This window comes from Choloepus didactylus, chromosome 17 (genome assembly GCF_015220235.1).
Source record: "Choloepus didactylus isolate mChoDid1 chromosome 17, mChoDid1.pri, whole genome shotgun sequence".
NCBI lineage: Eukaryota > Metazoa > Chordata > Mammalia > Pilosa > Megalonychidae > Choloepus > Choloepus didactylus.
This window is the reverse complement of record NC_051323.1, coordinates 36,675,678-36,689,127: the sequence shown is the minus strand read 5'-3', so window position 1 is coordinate 36,689,127 and position 13,450 is coordinate 36,675,678. Positions and strand designations below refer to the sequence as shown.

Genomic DNA, 13,450 nt, shown 5'->3' with positions numbered 1-13,450 from the left:
GGATGGAAAATGTCATGTGGTAATTACTATACTATTAAGATTACATTTTAAGACTCAGTAGAATACACATTTTACCATTAAGAAGGATTTGTTTAGTTTCAGTTCAGAGGCTATAAATGTGAACTTGTACAAGTTTTGTCTGTCCTCTAGGCTACATTAAATTTTACTTACCCTTTTCAATTATGGCATCTGAAACAGTATAAAAACCCAAGAAAATGTAGGGTCAGTTGTCATAAAGAAACTAGTTCAAAAACAGAAAGAGAGGAAATTGGACATATTTTTTTCATCTCACGTAGATTCAAACAGAATCCTTTATTAGATGAGGATTTGACCTAGCCATACTACAAAAAGTTCTCACATGGTCATGAAAATTCTCATGTCTTCCCCCAATACAACCAAATGTGATACTCTTAAGAGAAAAGAACCACATTTTCCTATGTTCAATCACTCAAAAAATACTTTCCATATGGTAGAGATGCTGTACTTAATTTGTGCCAATTTGTACTACTATAGGCAAAATAAAAGTAAAAATAACTTGAATTATTTCATAATACATATCACAAACTACAGATTTACTCATGGTAGAATTTTTATAAAGCATGGAATGGATTTAAGAGATTTGGAGTTAGTAAATATTTTCCATAAATGACCAACTTATTCTAAATTTCCATGTTTTTATCTACTTTTCACATATCTCCAAGACAATAAAAGTGGCAATTTTAGGTTGCTTATGCATGTAAAATGAAGGAATCACAGAAACTGAGGATCTTGGATATATGGTCTAACTGCCATTCCCACTTCATGGTGAATAGGGCCCAGAAAGACTAACTTCCCCAAGGACAGAGGGCCACTGCTGTCTATAATATTCTGCCTCCCATAGTCTGTAAGTGAAAATGAAAGGAATGAACCTGGGCAACCTATTAAATTGTATTTAAACTTATTCTGGGATTAACAGAATTGAAAGACTCTCTTTTTCTCAAAACCTCTAGAACTCATCCCAAAATGGATTAGTGCAGTTAGAATTGTGTAAACAAGGTTATAAGTTACTGGTTGTGTCTGAAAATAAGTTTTCTGGGGTAAAGAGAAAGGAATGAAAGAATACTTGACTAAATTATTATATGTTATTCTTTTTAAATGATTACTAACCATTTGTTACAGAAAATTCACTTCTTTGTTTTATTTCATTTTTTATATCAGTTTTATAACTGAATGTTAAACCATCTTAATTTTTTTAGGAGAAACAAATGTTAAAACCTAAAATAAAAAGTAATGTGTTTTTTAAAAAACAAATCAACCAAACAGAATGGTGTGTCTTTTGTTAATGAGTTGGATTTCTATGGTCTCATCAATTAAAACATTTTACCATTTAACTCCAAATCCCTCATTAGCATTAATTTTAAAGGAAATGTTACAGTTTTTGTATTATTTGATTTGGTATTTAATAGCAGTTGTAAATACAATGGCAAACTTTGAAAAAGAGAACCCTTAGTAGAAAAGAAAAAGACAATTTTAAATCAGGTTTTGTTAAAGGGTGTTATAAGCACAACTTTATCCATAAGCATTCCTTTTAAGGCATTTTCATTGTTTTCATACATTATAAAATGGGCTCCTTTCTATTACTCATTCAATGGGTAAAGAAAAAATACATCTCAGAGGTAAGTGTAGCTGAAAAGAAAAAACAAAGAAAAATCCACCACTTTTCTCATAAGAAGTAACTTAAAATACAAGTTATTTAGCATACAGTATTACTCCTCATTTTAATTCCAGATTTGATACAGTATCTTTTTTACTTCCTGACATAAAATCTTAAGACAGCGCAGGCCATGATACTTCATTTGTGAGGTGGCTGCAATTCAATAATGTGCACAGTGATTTCTAAATAGGCTGTTACCATAGCCTGGCATGAAAGGTGCATGAAACCTGTTGCATTAATTCTTTGGTAACCACCACTTCAAAAACTTGGACCAAATATATCCACATGGCTAGATCTGAAGCACATTATTGTGCTTCTGGACAGAGGCCATTACCCTGCAAGTTGAATTCTTAGTTACTTTGGGGGTTGAGGTGTCACTTTAGAATAGCCAGCTAGTTAAAAGCAAATCAGGCCTCTTTCAGGAAAATGGCCTCCAGTCAGTTCCCAGTTGGCATTCCCATTCTGTTTGGCAGAAGAAGTTTAAGGGAAAAGAGTGGCTTCCTACACAGTTTGCTTCTGAAGGTTTCTTTTGGAAAAAGTAAAAGATTGACACTGTTATTATCTAGTTCTTTCTTGAAATGGTATGAAAAAGGTGATAAATATTATTAAGAACATTCTTATTTGCAGCCTCAATGTGTTCCCTTGGCAGTCACTGTAATTGCCCCTCCTCAGGATCAACCTACTCAGATTCAGTACTTACCCGGCTGCCCTTAAGCGTTTCCTACTTGAGGCTATATGTGCTTCTTAAATAATTCAGCAGGTTATCCATTTTAGAATATTAATTTCCTGGAGGGGTCAAACTGTGATACCATTCACCTCATTGCCCTACTCATTAAATTTCAACTTTTAGTAACTATCCTGGGATATGTCCTAGTAGTGCAAATTAGATGCTATTTAATATAAAATCTAAGTTACCCACTTATTGTATTTAATTAAAACATAGTTTCTACGTTTACTTTGTTTAACTACCTAAAAGTAAATTTACAATTTTTACATGCAAGTGTCTAGATTGGCATGAATACCCACTGCCAATTTGATACTTGTATCCAGGGAGTCAAGATGAAGAGAGACATTCCAAAATTAGAGAATAAGTTTTAAAAATGACTTATGCAATATTTGTATTTTAGTAAAAATCCTTTGTATTTACATTTACATAGCACCTTTCATCAGGGTTTCAAAGTGACTTAACTTTACAGCATTATTTGATGGCAAAACCTGTTAATGGTGGCATTAAATTAAGTCCAAGTTCTCTTAACTTCCGTTTCAATATCTGGTTAACCTAAACATGCTGTCTCATTTTATTGAATGTTTTTCTGAAAGTAGACTATAAACACAACACTGCTACTGGCCTATCAAAAAAGAGGGAGAGAGAGAAAAAAAAAAAAGAGGGAGAGTAAGAGAGACTTTTCTTATGGCTATTGGGTTAATAATGAAACACATAGTTCATAAACCACACTCCAGGGAATATGGAATTATTCCAAAAAGATCTTTAGAGCTGGTAATGAAAGCCTAAGAAGTGCATGTTAAAATAAAAAAAAGTCAATATATTTCTCCTTTTAGACCTTTAAGATTATTCTGGTATTTATGTTAAATGATGAGTTAGCATTAAGTATTAATGCATTTTTGATTTCGTAAGAAAATAGAACTGTGATATAAAATTGGAACTACTAAAAAAATTCATGTTTCCCTGGGTTAACTAAATCTTTTTTGTGCTTCATCCAAATGTTTAAGGTAACAAATGCATACAAATATTTCAAAAGTACCAATAACAGTTATCAACTTTAATGTGATATTATAAAGGACAAGAACAGAAGAATTCTTATTAATATAAGGTAACCTTAATAATAAATGAGTTCCTGGCAAAATGCAGACCATAGTAAATTATTTACATTATTTTTGCCATAAGAAAACTTCTTAAGCAACAGTCAGCTTGCAAGTTAAAAAAAAACAAGTACACATACATAACCCAATACCAAAGAAGGGAAATGGTTAAAACACAGGTATCTTCGGACTGCTATTTGCTGGAAAGCCACCTTATTAAAACAAGTTTCAGAAAAACACTCTTTAATTACCTTGGATCCATGTGTGAATGCTTAATGTTACTTAATGGGGAATCTGAAAAGCATATTATTACCACTGTAAATTTTTCATAACTCCTATCTCTATGGATTTTTCAGATTTTATCAAATGAATTTCTTTTGCAGTGCATCAAAATAATTGACTTGCTTTTTTAAAAAGAGTGTTAACACATGCAGTCTGCTAACCAGATAAGGTTCTGACATGCTAAAACAATTTTCTCTATCTTTATATATAGTACATTCCACAAAATACTATAGCATTTAATTTAGATTTACACAACTAAATGTAAAGGCTAGATTTGGGCTAATACTTAGCAGAAGCATTAAGCAAACATGGATAAACTCATGAACAAATAATGAAAGAAGATCATTCCTGGAATACTTCTTGAAACCTTAAAACACTTGGTCCTTAGCAAGAGGATGTCCTTTATTCAGTAGATCTTAACGTATAATGTATAGTAAAGTCCTAAAACCTTCTAAAATTTTTGGCAGTTGATTCCAGTAGTGCTCCTTGATTCAAGGAAGGAATGAAGGTTTGAAATTCTTGCCTGCTCTATTCATGAAGGGTTGTTAAAAGTCTCCTTAAAGATTTAAAAAAATGGTTGTCATAGTTGGCTGTCTTGTTACTTCAGAAATAAAGGCTTCATATTGAGAAACTGAAGGACACTTTTCTCTCTGTATTTAGTTGGAAGGTAGAAAGAAAGAAAATATAAGAACAGCTTGAAAGATAAAAGAGATAAAATATAGAGCAGCCACTATAAGAACAGCATGCATCAGATATTTCTGTAGGAATCAGAACATGACAGAAAGTCAGAGAATTTTTCTTTGAGTGGCTCTTCAAAGAAAAGGCAATTAAGTTGATTTTCATCCATTATCAAGAAAATTTGTGGAGAAGTTATATTCTTACCACAAGACTTCAAATTAATAAAGGAATTCCTAAAACATTCTTCACTAGTAAAATGAAAGAAAAATAATTTTTAAAGGTTATGTTTCCTGTGATGATAGCAAAAACCTATTGTAACCAACTAATCCTGCTTTACCAATTCAGAAATTTACCAATTCAGAAAGTCAATGAATTAAGCAAGCAATATTTACATCTGTTAACGCAATGTGCACTGTTCTCACACTTAATGCAGTTAGTTTGTATAAATAAGACAACTCATTTACATTTTAAGCAGGAAACTCACCACTTGGCCCACGTCATGTAGTGGGTAATAGAATTAGGAGCTTTGTTGCTCCCTAGACCTGCTTTTAAAATTTCTGCTTTCTTGTACCGTGTCCATATCTGCAGGAGAAAAGCATTTCATGTTATTTAATCAAAGATTAAAAATGTATAATACAATTCACGAAGACAAGGAAGTAAGGAGCTCTCATTGAATAGGGTGAGAAGACTATAACTGTGTGGGAAATTAACTAGTCATCTTATTACAAAGACAGATTTTCTATTTTAAAAGCTATAAATAATATATTTATGAAAAATAACTTAAAAAAACCTACAACAGTTACATATTTTTCCACTTAATATCATTAGGTTTACTTTCTATGTTCATGTACTTAATGGTCACATGCAGTTAAAAAATAATTCTTGCATGCAGCAGCAGAAACATCCACAATGAAATATTTTTATTATTTACTAATAAAACCAGGGCCTGAAGCATATTTTATAGGCAAATAATGTACTTACTTAGATTGGTTATAGCTAAAATAGCTTTGGTTTAACGAGACCCAATGCCTAACAATATAAGTTTGTAATGTCTCACAAATAATGTAGTTAAAATTTCTAGAAACCTAGACCAGGAATATGAAAGCTATTCAGCTTCATCATTTAGAAAATTAAGACAGTGAATCTTCAGTGGTTTTTCAAATAATCCCTTGTTGAAGCCCTAAGGTATTTATGGAGGTAATGTCTTGGGTAAACAAGTGAAGCTGCTCAACTGAATCAGAGTTGCTCTACTTTTATCTCAAAAAAATTTTTAAATAAATTTTTGCGCATCTATGCAATATTTCATTTGTAGAAAATGTTGGGTTAATTTTTTAAAGGTTGGGAAACATGGTTTATATGGTTTCTAAGGTTCTTCCCACTGCTAGAAATTTTGATTCCAAGTGCTATAAAGAAACACAGGTAAGAAACTAGTGTTGTTCTGGTGAATTTTATCACTACTCTGTATCTTCAAACAATCTTGAAGACAAACAATTATGGTCTGTATCTGTCCTACGTGCACGGTGTATACTTTTAAAAATATGCTATATAGTAATTTGGCTAAGAAATAATTCTTCTGTATTAGTCTAATTTTATACAAGAATTACACAGTTGTTAATATAACAGCACATGATTTTTCAGTGTATTTTGAATGAATAAATTTAATGTTTTAAATTTAAATGTTATAGCCAGATTTATAATATCTGAAAAATTGAAATAGCTATGAAATAATCTTTGGCACATTAAAAAGAAATAACAGTAATCATTACTTTTATATGATATACGGCCCCATCTAATCTTACCTATATTTACCATATAGTTTTCTTACTAGGTTTTGAAAAAATAATGGGGTGATTTTAATTTTTCAGTTAAGGATATTAGCATCAAAAAGTACTTGAAATGTTAGGATTGTGCAAAAATTGACAAAGTAGACTGATGTACCCAAGTAGAAACTAGATTACGCAGAACTGAAAAACATGAAATTTTTGTTTAAATTCTCGTTTAAATGAAATTTTCCTGAGTTCATTTTTCTGCGCTTGAGCCATTTTTTAGTAATAGCTTGCTATGAGAAAAGAAGTACAGTCAAACACAGACATGGAAGGGCCTTAGTCCCCAAAATGATTTTGTGGAAGTACAAAAGAGGATGGCTCAGTTTACAAAGGTACTAATTTCATTAAGCAAAAATTCTTTGCAGACTCTTTGGTCCAGTTAATAACAATAATTTAATATAATGCAATAATATTAAATAAAATAATAATTTCCTTCCCATTTATAAAGTCACATTTCAAGGCTTTCCTTCCAGATACCAGGCTGAGTTATTTTCGATAATATTTAGGATGAATCAAATGGCAAAAAACATTCTAGAGACAAAGCTAAGATATACTTCTTCAGAAGTAAGTACATCAGGGCTACAGGAATTTTTATATTCTGGGAGTTAGCTGACTCTGCTTTAAAAATGCTATGACCACAAAAAAAGAAAGTTCAAAGTTTATGACATCGGAATCAGATTTAGCAAGTATTTTCTCTATCTTATCTGGTTAACTTATAGCTAAAGAGTTTGTATTTATTCATATTTATAAAATTCATTCTACTAAAAACACACCTGTTTGTTTAAATGGTTACAAGTTGTGATTTTACATTTTAGCACAAGGTTCTCAGTTTTAAAAATTGTTTTAATATACATACATAATTTAACAATAAATTTTAAAGGTAAGTCTTCACAAAAAGTAATCTTTTTATATTCTTTTTTGAATTAAATCTTGGTATTACTCCCCATTTTGTAAACTTGCTATACTTTTTGAATAGAAGTAAAAATGCGAATTTCCAACACAATAAGTATGATTTGGTTTATTTCTTTTTGACTCTCTATAAAAAAAAGAGCTGGAAAAACTAAATTCAAGTAAAGAAAGACATTCTGAAAGACAGATAGTGCTTGAGCTCTTGTATTTATCAGATGAAGAAATGAAAAGTTCAGAGGAGGAAACAGAATACAAATGTTCCTAGTCTCTGTATAAATTAATTTAAATCTGATGAGGTCTTCTAAGAATAACACTAAGTTTATGAGTATTAACAATGTTTTAAGCCAGAACAATATTTTATAAATACGGACAATAGTTAATATTTGCTACATAAAGTGTTAAATTACTAACTACTTTTTTGAAGATAAAACGGCAGGACAGATGACATAATAAATGGCAAAGACAATGACATCTTTTTACATATTTTCCTTACTAATATTCTATTGCTGTGAGATGAAGTACATGTTTTGGGGGGAGAAAGGGAGAAAGGGTAGTGAGAGGAAGAGAAAGAGATGATGATGAACACTCTGTTTTGGAAATAACAAAGCAAATATGATATGGAAATGCCTTCAGAGCAGAATAGAGCATGCAACTGTTCTGACATGCTTATGGATATCAAAGTAATCTTTAATAAGGTGACAAAAATATGAAAGAGGAGCATGTATTGTTAATGCTTTTTAAGGAATGCAGAAATTATACAATGCAATTAGTATTTCATGCAGGCTTTGATGTGGTTATAAATTCACATTTATATACATGCCATGATGTACAGGTGAACACCATGCCACAATTTAAAAATAAAAATGTAAGCCCAGCGAAATGATACTTGTCAACAGCAGCTCTTCAAAATCAGATTAGAGCACAGTACATATCAAATGGCATCAGTATCATATTGTGCAGTTTTGATCATACACAACCATATTCATACCAAACAGTTTGATTATCCTCAGAAACCAATAATGCAACTTCTGTGTCACCAGGATTGAAGCATGCAGGAGTGATAAGATTACTGCTATCTAGAGGAGATGCTGGGTTACCATTACTATGGTTCTGATTGTCAGAAAACTGTTTGTTTTCTTTCTGTGAAACTTTAAGCAAAGACGGAGAAACCTGATCAGTTATTCTGGTAACTGGCCTGGGAGGTAGCCCACTTATGTTACTAACTAATTCTGTATTCAGGGATAAAAATGGCTGAGATGAATGAGTCACAGTAAATGACCCTATGCTATCTTTAGCTGGTATTCCAACTGCATCACTAGACATATTAATTGTGGCAAAAGTTTGGTTTAGAAAATGTGACCTTTCCGTTCTTGAGTTTCTAGCCTGGGCATATAAAGACTCAGAGTAGGCTGATGGCATATCAGTAGCTAAATCATTTTGGGTATGTGAGCCTACAGCATGTGTCAGACCATGAAGTATATGAGAGGACCACTGGTGTAAACAGTACTCACTAGATGCTGAAGTCATGTTGCTATCAGCAGTAGCTGGTGGTGAATCAACTGACATAGGTAGTCTACTGTCCTTGGTCAAAAGATCATGGATGCTTGTCCTTCGAGTAGTCCCTTCAGCAGTAGAGATCACATTGCTTGCACGAGGTAAAGTAGCATAAGGATTACTATCTTTTGATTGTCGTAACAGAGAAGTTTCTTTTACTAATTTGATTTTTCCTTGAGTGCCTGGTGTAGATGTTCCTGGAGAACTAACGAAATAAGTATCTTCAGTCTTTCGAGGACTAGGTCTCACAAATTGTTCAGGCTTAGTTGTCCGTCTATCACAGAAGTCCCCTGGGGTTTTTCCACTTACTGACCTGGCCAGACCACAGCTAACCGGTTTGTCCTTTCCCAAAAAGTCAGAAGAGACAGACAAACTTTTCATTACTTCATCTAAGAGATTCTCTTGACTTGAGGACTTTATCTAAACAAATAAACCAAAAAATTAAATTAAATTTTTAAAAATCAAAGCAGATTAGTGAATACAGCCATGTTTTTATTTTCTTGATATATAAGGCTGAGCCATATAAAATTGCCAATATATCTACTCCTTAACTAAAAAGAAAAAAACAATAACAAATGTTATTTAACGTTCAGTCATAGAAATTTGACTTGTGTTTATCTAAATTAAAGTCACCACAGATAACCACAAATAAAACTAACCTGTATTGAGCTAAACTTGTTGCTTTCTTCCAAAAACTGCTGAAGAGTAACAACTTCACTTCCAGGGGAACCAGTTTTGATCTTGTGATGTGCTCGACTCTCTAGTGTCTCAGGCATTTTTTGCTGGAGCACCGGACTTGATCTGGTCTGCCTTTTCAAGTACTGGACTGGACTGCTACCAGTGCTGGACCAAGCCTCATGATCATGAAGCAGGCTAAATTCTCCACTGCTGTGGCTTTGTGGCCTGCTTTGGTTATTAACTGCACCTGCTTTTGGATAAATGGTGTGTTAAGAGTTCAGTAACAGAAATGAGATTAATAAATACTATTTAAATGGTAACATTTGTTGACTGGGTTCTTTACATCAATAGCTAAACTTACATTTACTCTTTCTTTAGAAATGCTTAGTTAACCATATTAATCTTTCATAGATCTAATAATTGTCTGCAAAAGCCTAGTCCCTTATTTTGTTAAAGTGACAAATAGTGCAATCTCACCACAAAGGTAAAGACTTGCTTTCATCACCACATCCAGAGCCTCATACAAAAAAGGAACTCAATACATTTGATGAGTGAATAAATAAATAAATGAGTAATATATTTTTTTAAATCAGGTTCACATAATGAAATGTAAAACACCTCACAACTTACAACAAAAATATGTTTTTAAGAATCAAATTATCTCAGAATATTAAAACCAAAAACTGTTCTAAATGCTAAAAAATCTATTCTAATTCCTTGCCTCTCTATGAAGTTTTCTTTCCTTACCTGCAGGCTTTTATTTGTTCATCCTAACTGAGTAACCTTAAAAAAATTTTTTTTTCATTTAAATAGTGGCTGGGAAGGTTTGGGGGAAATGCTCAATGGGAGTGGAAGTCTGAAGTTGTGCTTTCTACAAGCTAAGTTAAGCAACTGGGCAAGCACTGGAGTGTGAGCTTTGTTGAGCCTGCGCAATAACCACGGAAATAACCAATTCGACTGAACATCTGATGGGTGCTTGGCACTTTTGCAAGAAAGAGGAATAAAATGCAGACTTTGCAGAGCTTATGATCCAGAAAGCCAAGAACTTGCTTTAAAGCCTCAGCAATGTACATCCAATAGGACTGCATTTCTCAAGTGGTCAAAATCAGAGGAATTCTTGATCAGAGCTGCAATGATATAATAGTAAGTTTCCGGGGCATTTCTGGAGCTAGGTGCATGTGATGCTTGTTTGAGTGAGATCAAGGATGTAAAACAGCCTACTTGCTTATGTTAAATGATCAGAAATTAACTGAAAAAAAAAATTAAATAGTGGGCATGTAAGCAAAGTTAAATGGAGACATGACAGAACTACTTAGAAAATTCCAGTAAAATTATAAAAATAAATATATATTATTTCCTTCTTCTTTTCTTAATGTCAAAATCATCTGACTGTTCCTTCTCTCCACATTTGGTATGGTGGTTACATAACTTTAAAAGACTAGTTCTGGAATAAAGCTCCCTAAAACCTATGCTATTCTTTAAGGGTGTTAATTTGTTTTGATCGATAGGAAACTTTACAGTGCATCAAAACAGAATTGGCATCTTTCTATGGTTTCCCAACCACAAAGACTTAAGGTGAGTCATAATGAATTTGGCTCAAGTAACATAACATTTTATAGAAGCAAGATTTTCTTAAATTTTCAAATCAGAAAAAAACGCTTCTTTATATTTCCAGCCTACATTTTTCTAATGGATACAAGAATATCTAATTTTTGAAATGAAAAATCAACCTTTCCTTGAAATTAGTTTTTTCATATTCCAACAAAGTAACATTAGTAATAAAATGAAATTACAACTAAACAAAATAATTTTATAATACCAATATAATAGAGTAAATGCATGCACTATAATTTGACAATTCTGGACTAGAGAGAATAACTACTTTAACCAACTTTTATAATCTATTAAACAATGACAGAATTTGAGTAGGCAGTACACCCTTTAAAAAAAAAGGTATTAGTCACAGTTTCTAGCCATTTACAAAAAAACCTTATCTTGGAATGCATAGTAAAAAAAATAAGGAAACAAATCATGAATTAATTCTTTAAATGAGTTACATGTATCCATACAGCTCTTGTTCAGCACATACTCTACTCACACACACACACACAACACAACTCACATACATAATTGTCTTCTCAAATTGTTTTGAATGTTTCCCTTTGTAGTGGAGAAATTAAGCTACAAGTATTTCTAAACCATTTTCTGTAATGTGAGTTCAGTGTACATGCATTATGAGAAAACTGACAACCATTTTCATGTTAAAGACAAAATCTTTTAAGAAAAATAAGGACCTGCAAATATTTTTCAAGTATAAAGATTACAATAAAAACATTTTATCTGGGAACATGAAAAAACAAAATAAAAATAACTGCTCCTGTTTTTACATTTGTTTACATTGAAATACATTTGTTTGGATCTATGTTCCAAACATAGATCACTTGGATTTCCTACTTTACCCCAGAAATTTCACCCCATCTCCCCTTCAAAAATGAAATGGGATGGAGAATATTAATAAATTTGCCTACAGCATACCTTTGACTTCATGGAGTGAAGCATTATTATTGCTATTGCTAGTGGATGTTCTGCCACTATCAAGGCTGGCTGGTCTCGAAGCTAAATGAAAAAATCAGGAGACAGTGTGATAAACTTCCAGTTGATGACACTGAACTTTACATTCTGATCACAGAATGCTTTGAGGAGGCAATCATGCATACTTTCACAAGCTGAACATGCCCAGAGAAATGACTCTTGCAGGTTAGAAAGCAAAAGCATTTCCAGGCAGTTCAGTAAGACGCTTTAGAATAGGACATTTCTGAAACAATAGCTGAGATTCAAGGAAGAAAAAGTACATATTTAGATATGAAAATAATGATTTCTAGATGGATGCCAGGACTGTGTTAGTTGTACAGGGTGACATGCCAAAAAAAAAAAAAAAATGCTAGTGATTAGGTCACTTACAACAGATCAGACAAGGAACCCTGCACATTGCAGAGATGCCACGAACAGGAGGAACCTGAGCATCTGCACAGTTAATGTCCTGTACTCCTAGCCATACAAGGGAAACAATCATATAGTTAACACTACCCTATGCTACTTCTTAAAATCCTGCTTACATACAAAATCCCTTTAGCATGTTATCCATTTAATGTTAATAATGTGATATGGTAAGATATGATTTGCCAGACAGAAATTTTAAAAATCTTATATGTTCAACATTGCAGAAAACTTTAAAGATCATCTTTTACCAATATAAATACTTTTTTAAACCAATGGTAAAATGTAACTCTCATAACTTTAAACTTGTAAAAATGTTAACAAAATTACCTTTGAGTATTGTGCAGGCATAGTTTATAAATGACCTTGGCTAAGATGGAGAAAATTTAGACACACAATATCCTTAAAAGAGGCAAAAGGGAGTATTAGATTTGAAGAAATGGCAGAACTATGAAATGCAAGTTAGAGAAAACATGCTTGCTGGCAATGCCACATTCACCTATTCAGTGCAAGATTCTTAGCATTCCCATTCTGTATTCAGTACATACTTTCTAAGTAAAGTTCAATCTTACCATGAACTCTTGATCCCGTACTAGAATCATCACTAATACCTTGTGGACTTATATCTTCAAAGGATGTAGTATCTACATAAAATAGTAAAATGGATGTAAAAATGTTTTTGTATCAAAAACATCCATTATAAAAAATTTTACTTACACAGAATATGGAAAACTTTTGTTCATGTACAATACATCTTGATGTAACATATTTCATAGACAATCAAACTGGAACTAGGAGTAAGAAACAACTCTGATGAGAGATGACTGGCTTAGGGAAAACCCCTAACAAAGCAAAGCAGGAGCCTAGGTTGTTTCTATGTGGTCTCTCTGTTTGAACTTGTAGTGTTTCTAATTTTTAAAAGGCTCTTATCACTCCTTTTCTCACTCTTTACCTGGTTTACCTCTCCTTTTCTTGTTAGTTCATTAGCTGTTTATTATGAAAGGAGGCCTAG

General features: G+C 32.5%; 1 protein-coding gene across 11 annotated transcripts in view; it reads right to left on the bottom strand.

Annotated features, from left to right (window-relative positions):
* Nucleotides 1–297: 297 nt before the first annotated feature.
* Nucleotides 298–13,450, bottom strand: part of CCDC88A (coiled-coil domain containing 88A) — a 152,963-nt gene continuing 139,810 nt past the window's right edge. For 4 of the 11 annotated variants that reach the window (XM_037806582.1, XM_037806580.1, XM_037806581.1 and 1 more), the window contains 4 exons: nt 13,011–13,082; nt 11,977–12,057; nt 9,423–9,691; nt 7,178–9,183 (listed from right to left, as the gene is read on the bottom strand). In XM_037806582.1, coding sequence (XP_037662510.1) covers nt 8,176–9,183; nt 9,423–9,691; nt 11,977–12,057; nt 13,011–13,082 — 1,430 coding nt within the window. In that variant the 3' untranslated portion in view covers nt 7,178–8,175. Of the gene's footprint in view, nt 4,447–4,958; nt 5,057–7,177; nt 9,184–9,422; nt 9,692–11,976; nt 12,058–12,402; nt 12,490–13,010; nt 13,083–13,450 lie in introns of those variants that run through there. The other 7 variants (XM_037806586.1, XM_037806591.1, XM_037806588.1 and 4 more) reach the window with 6 other exon arrangements.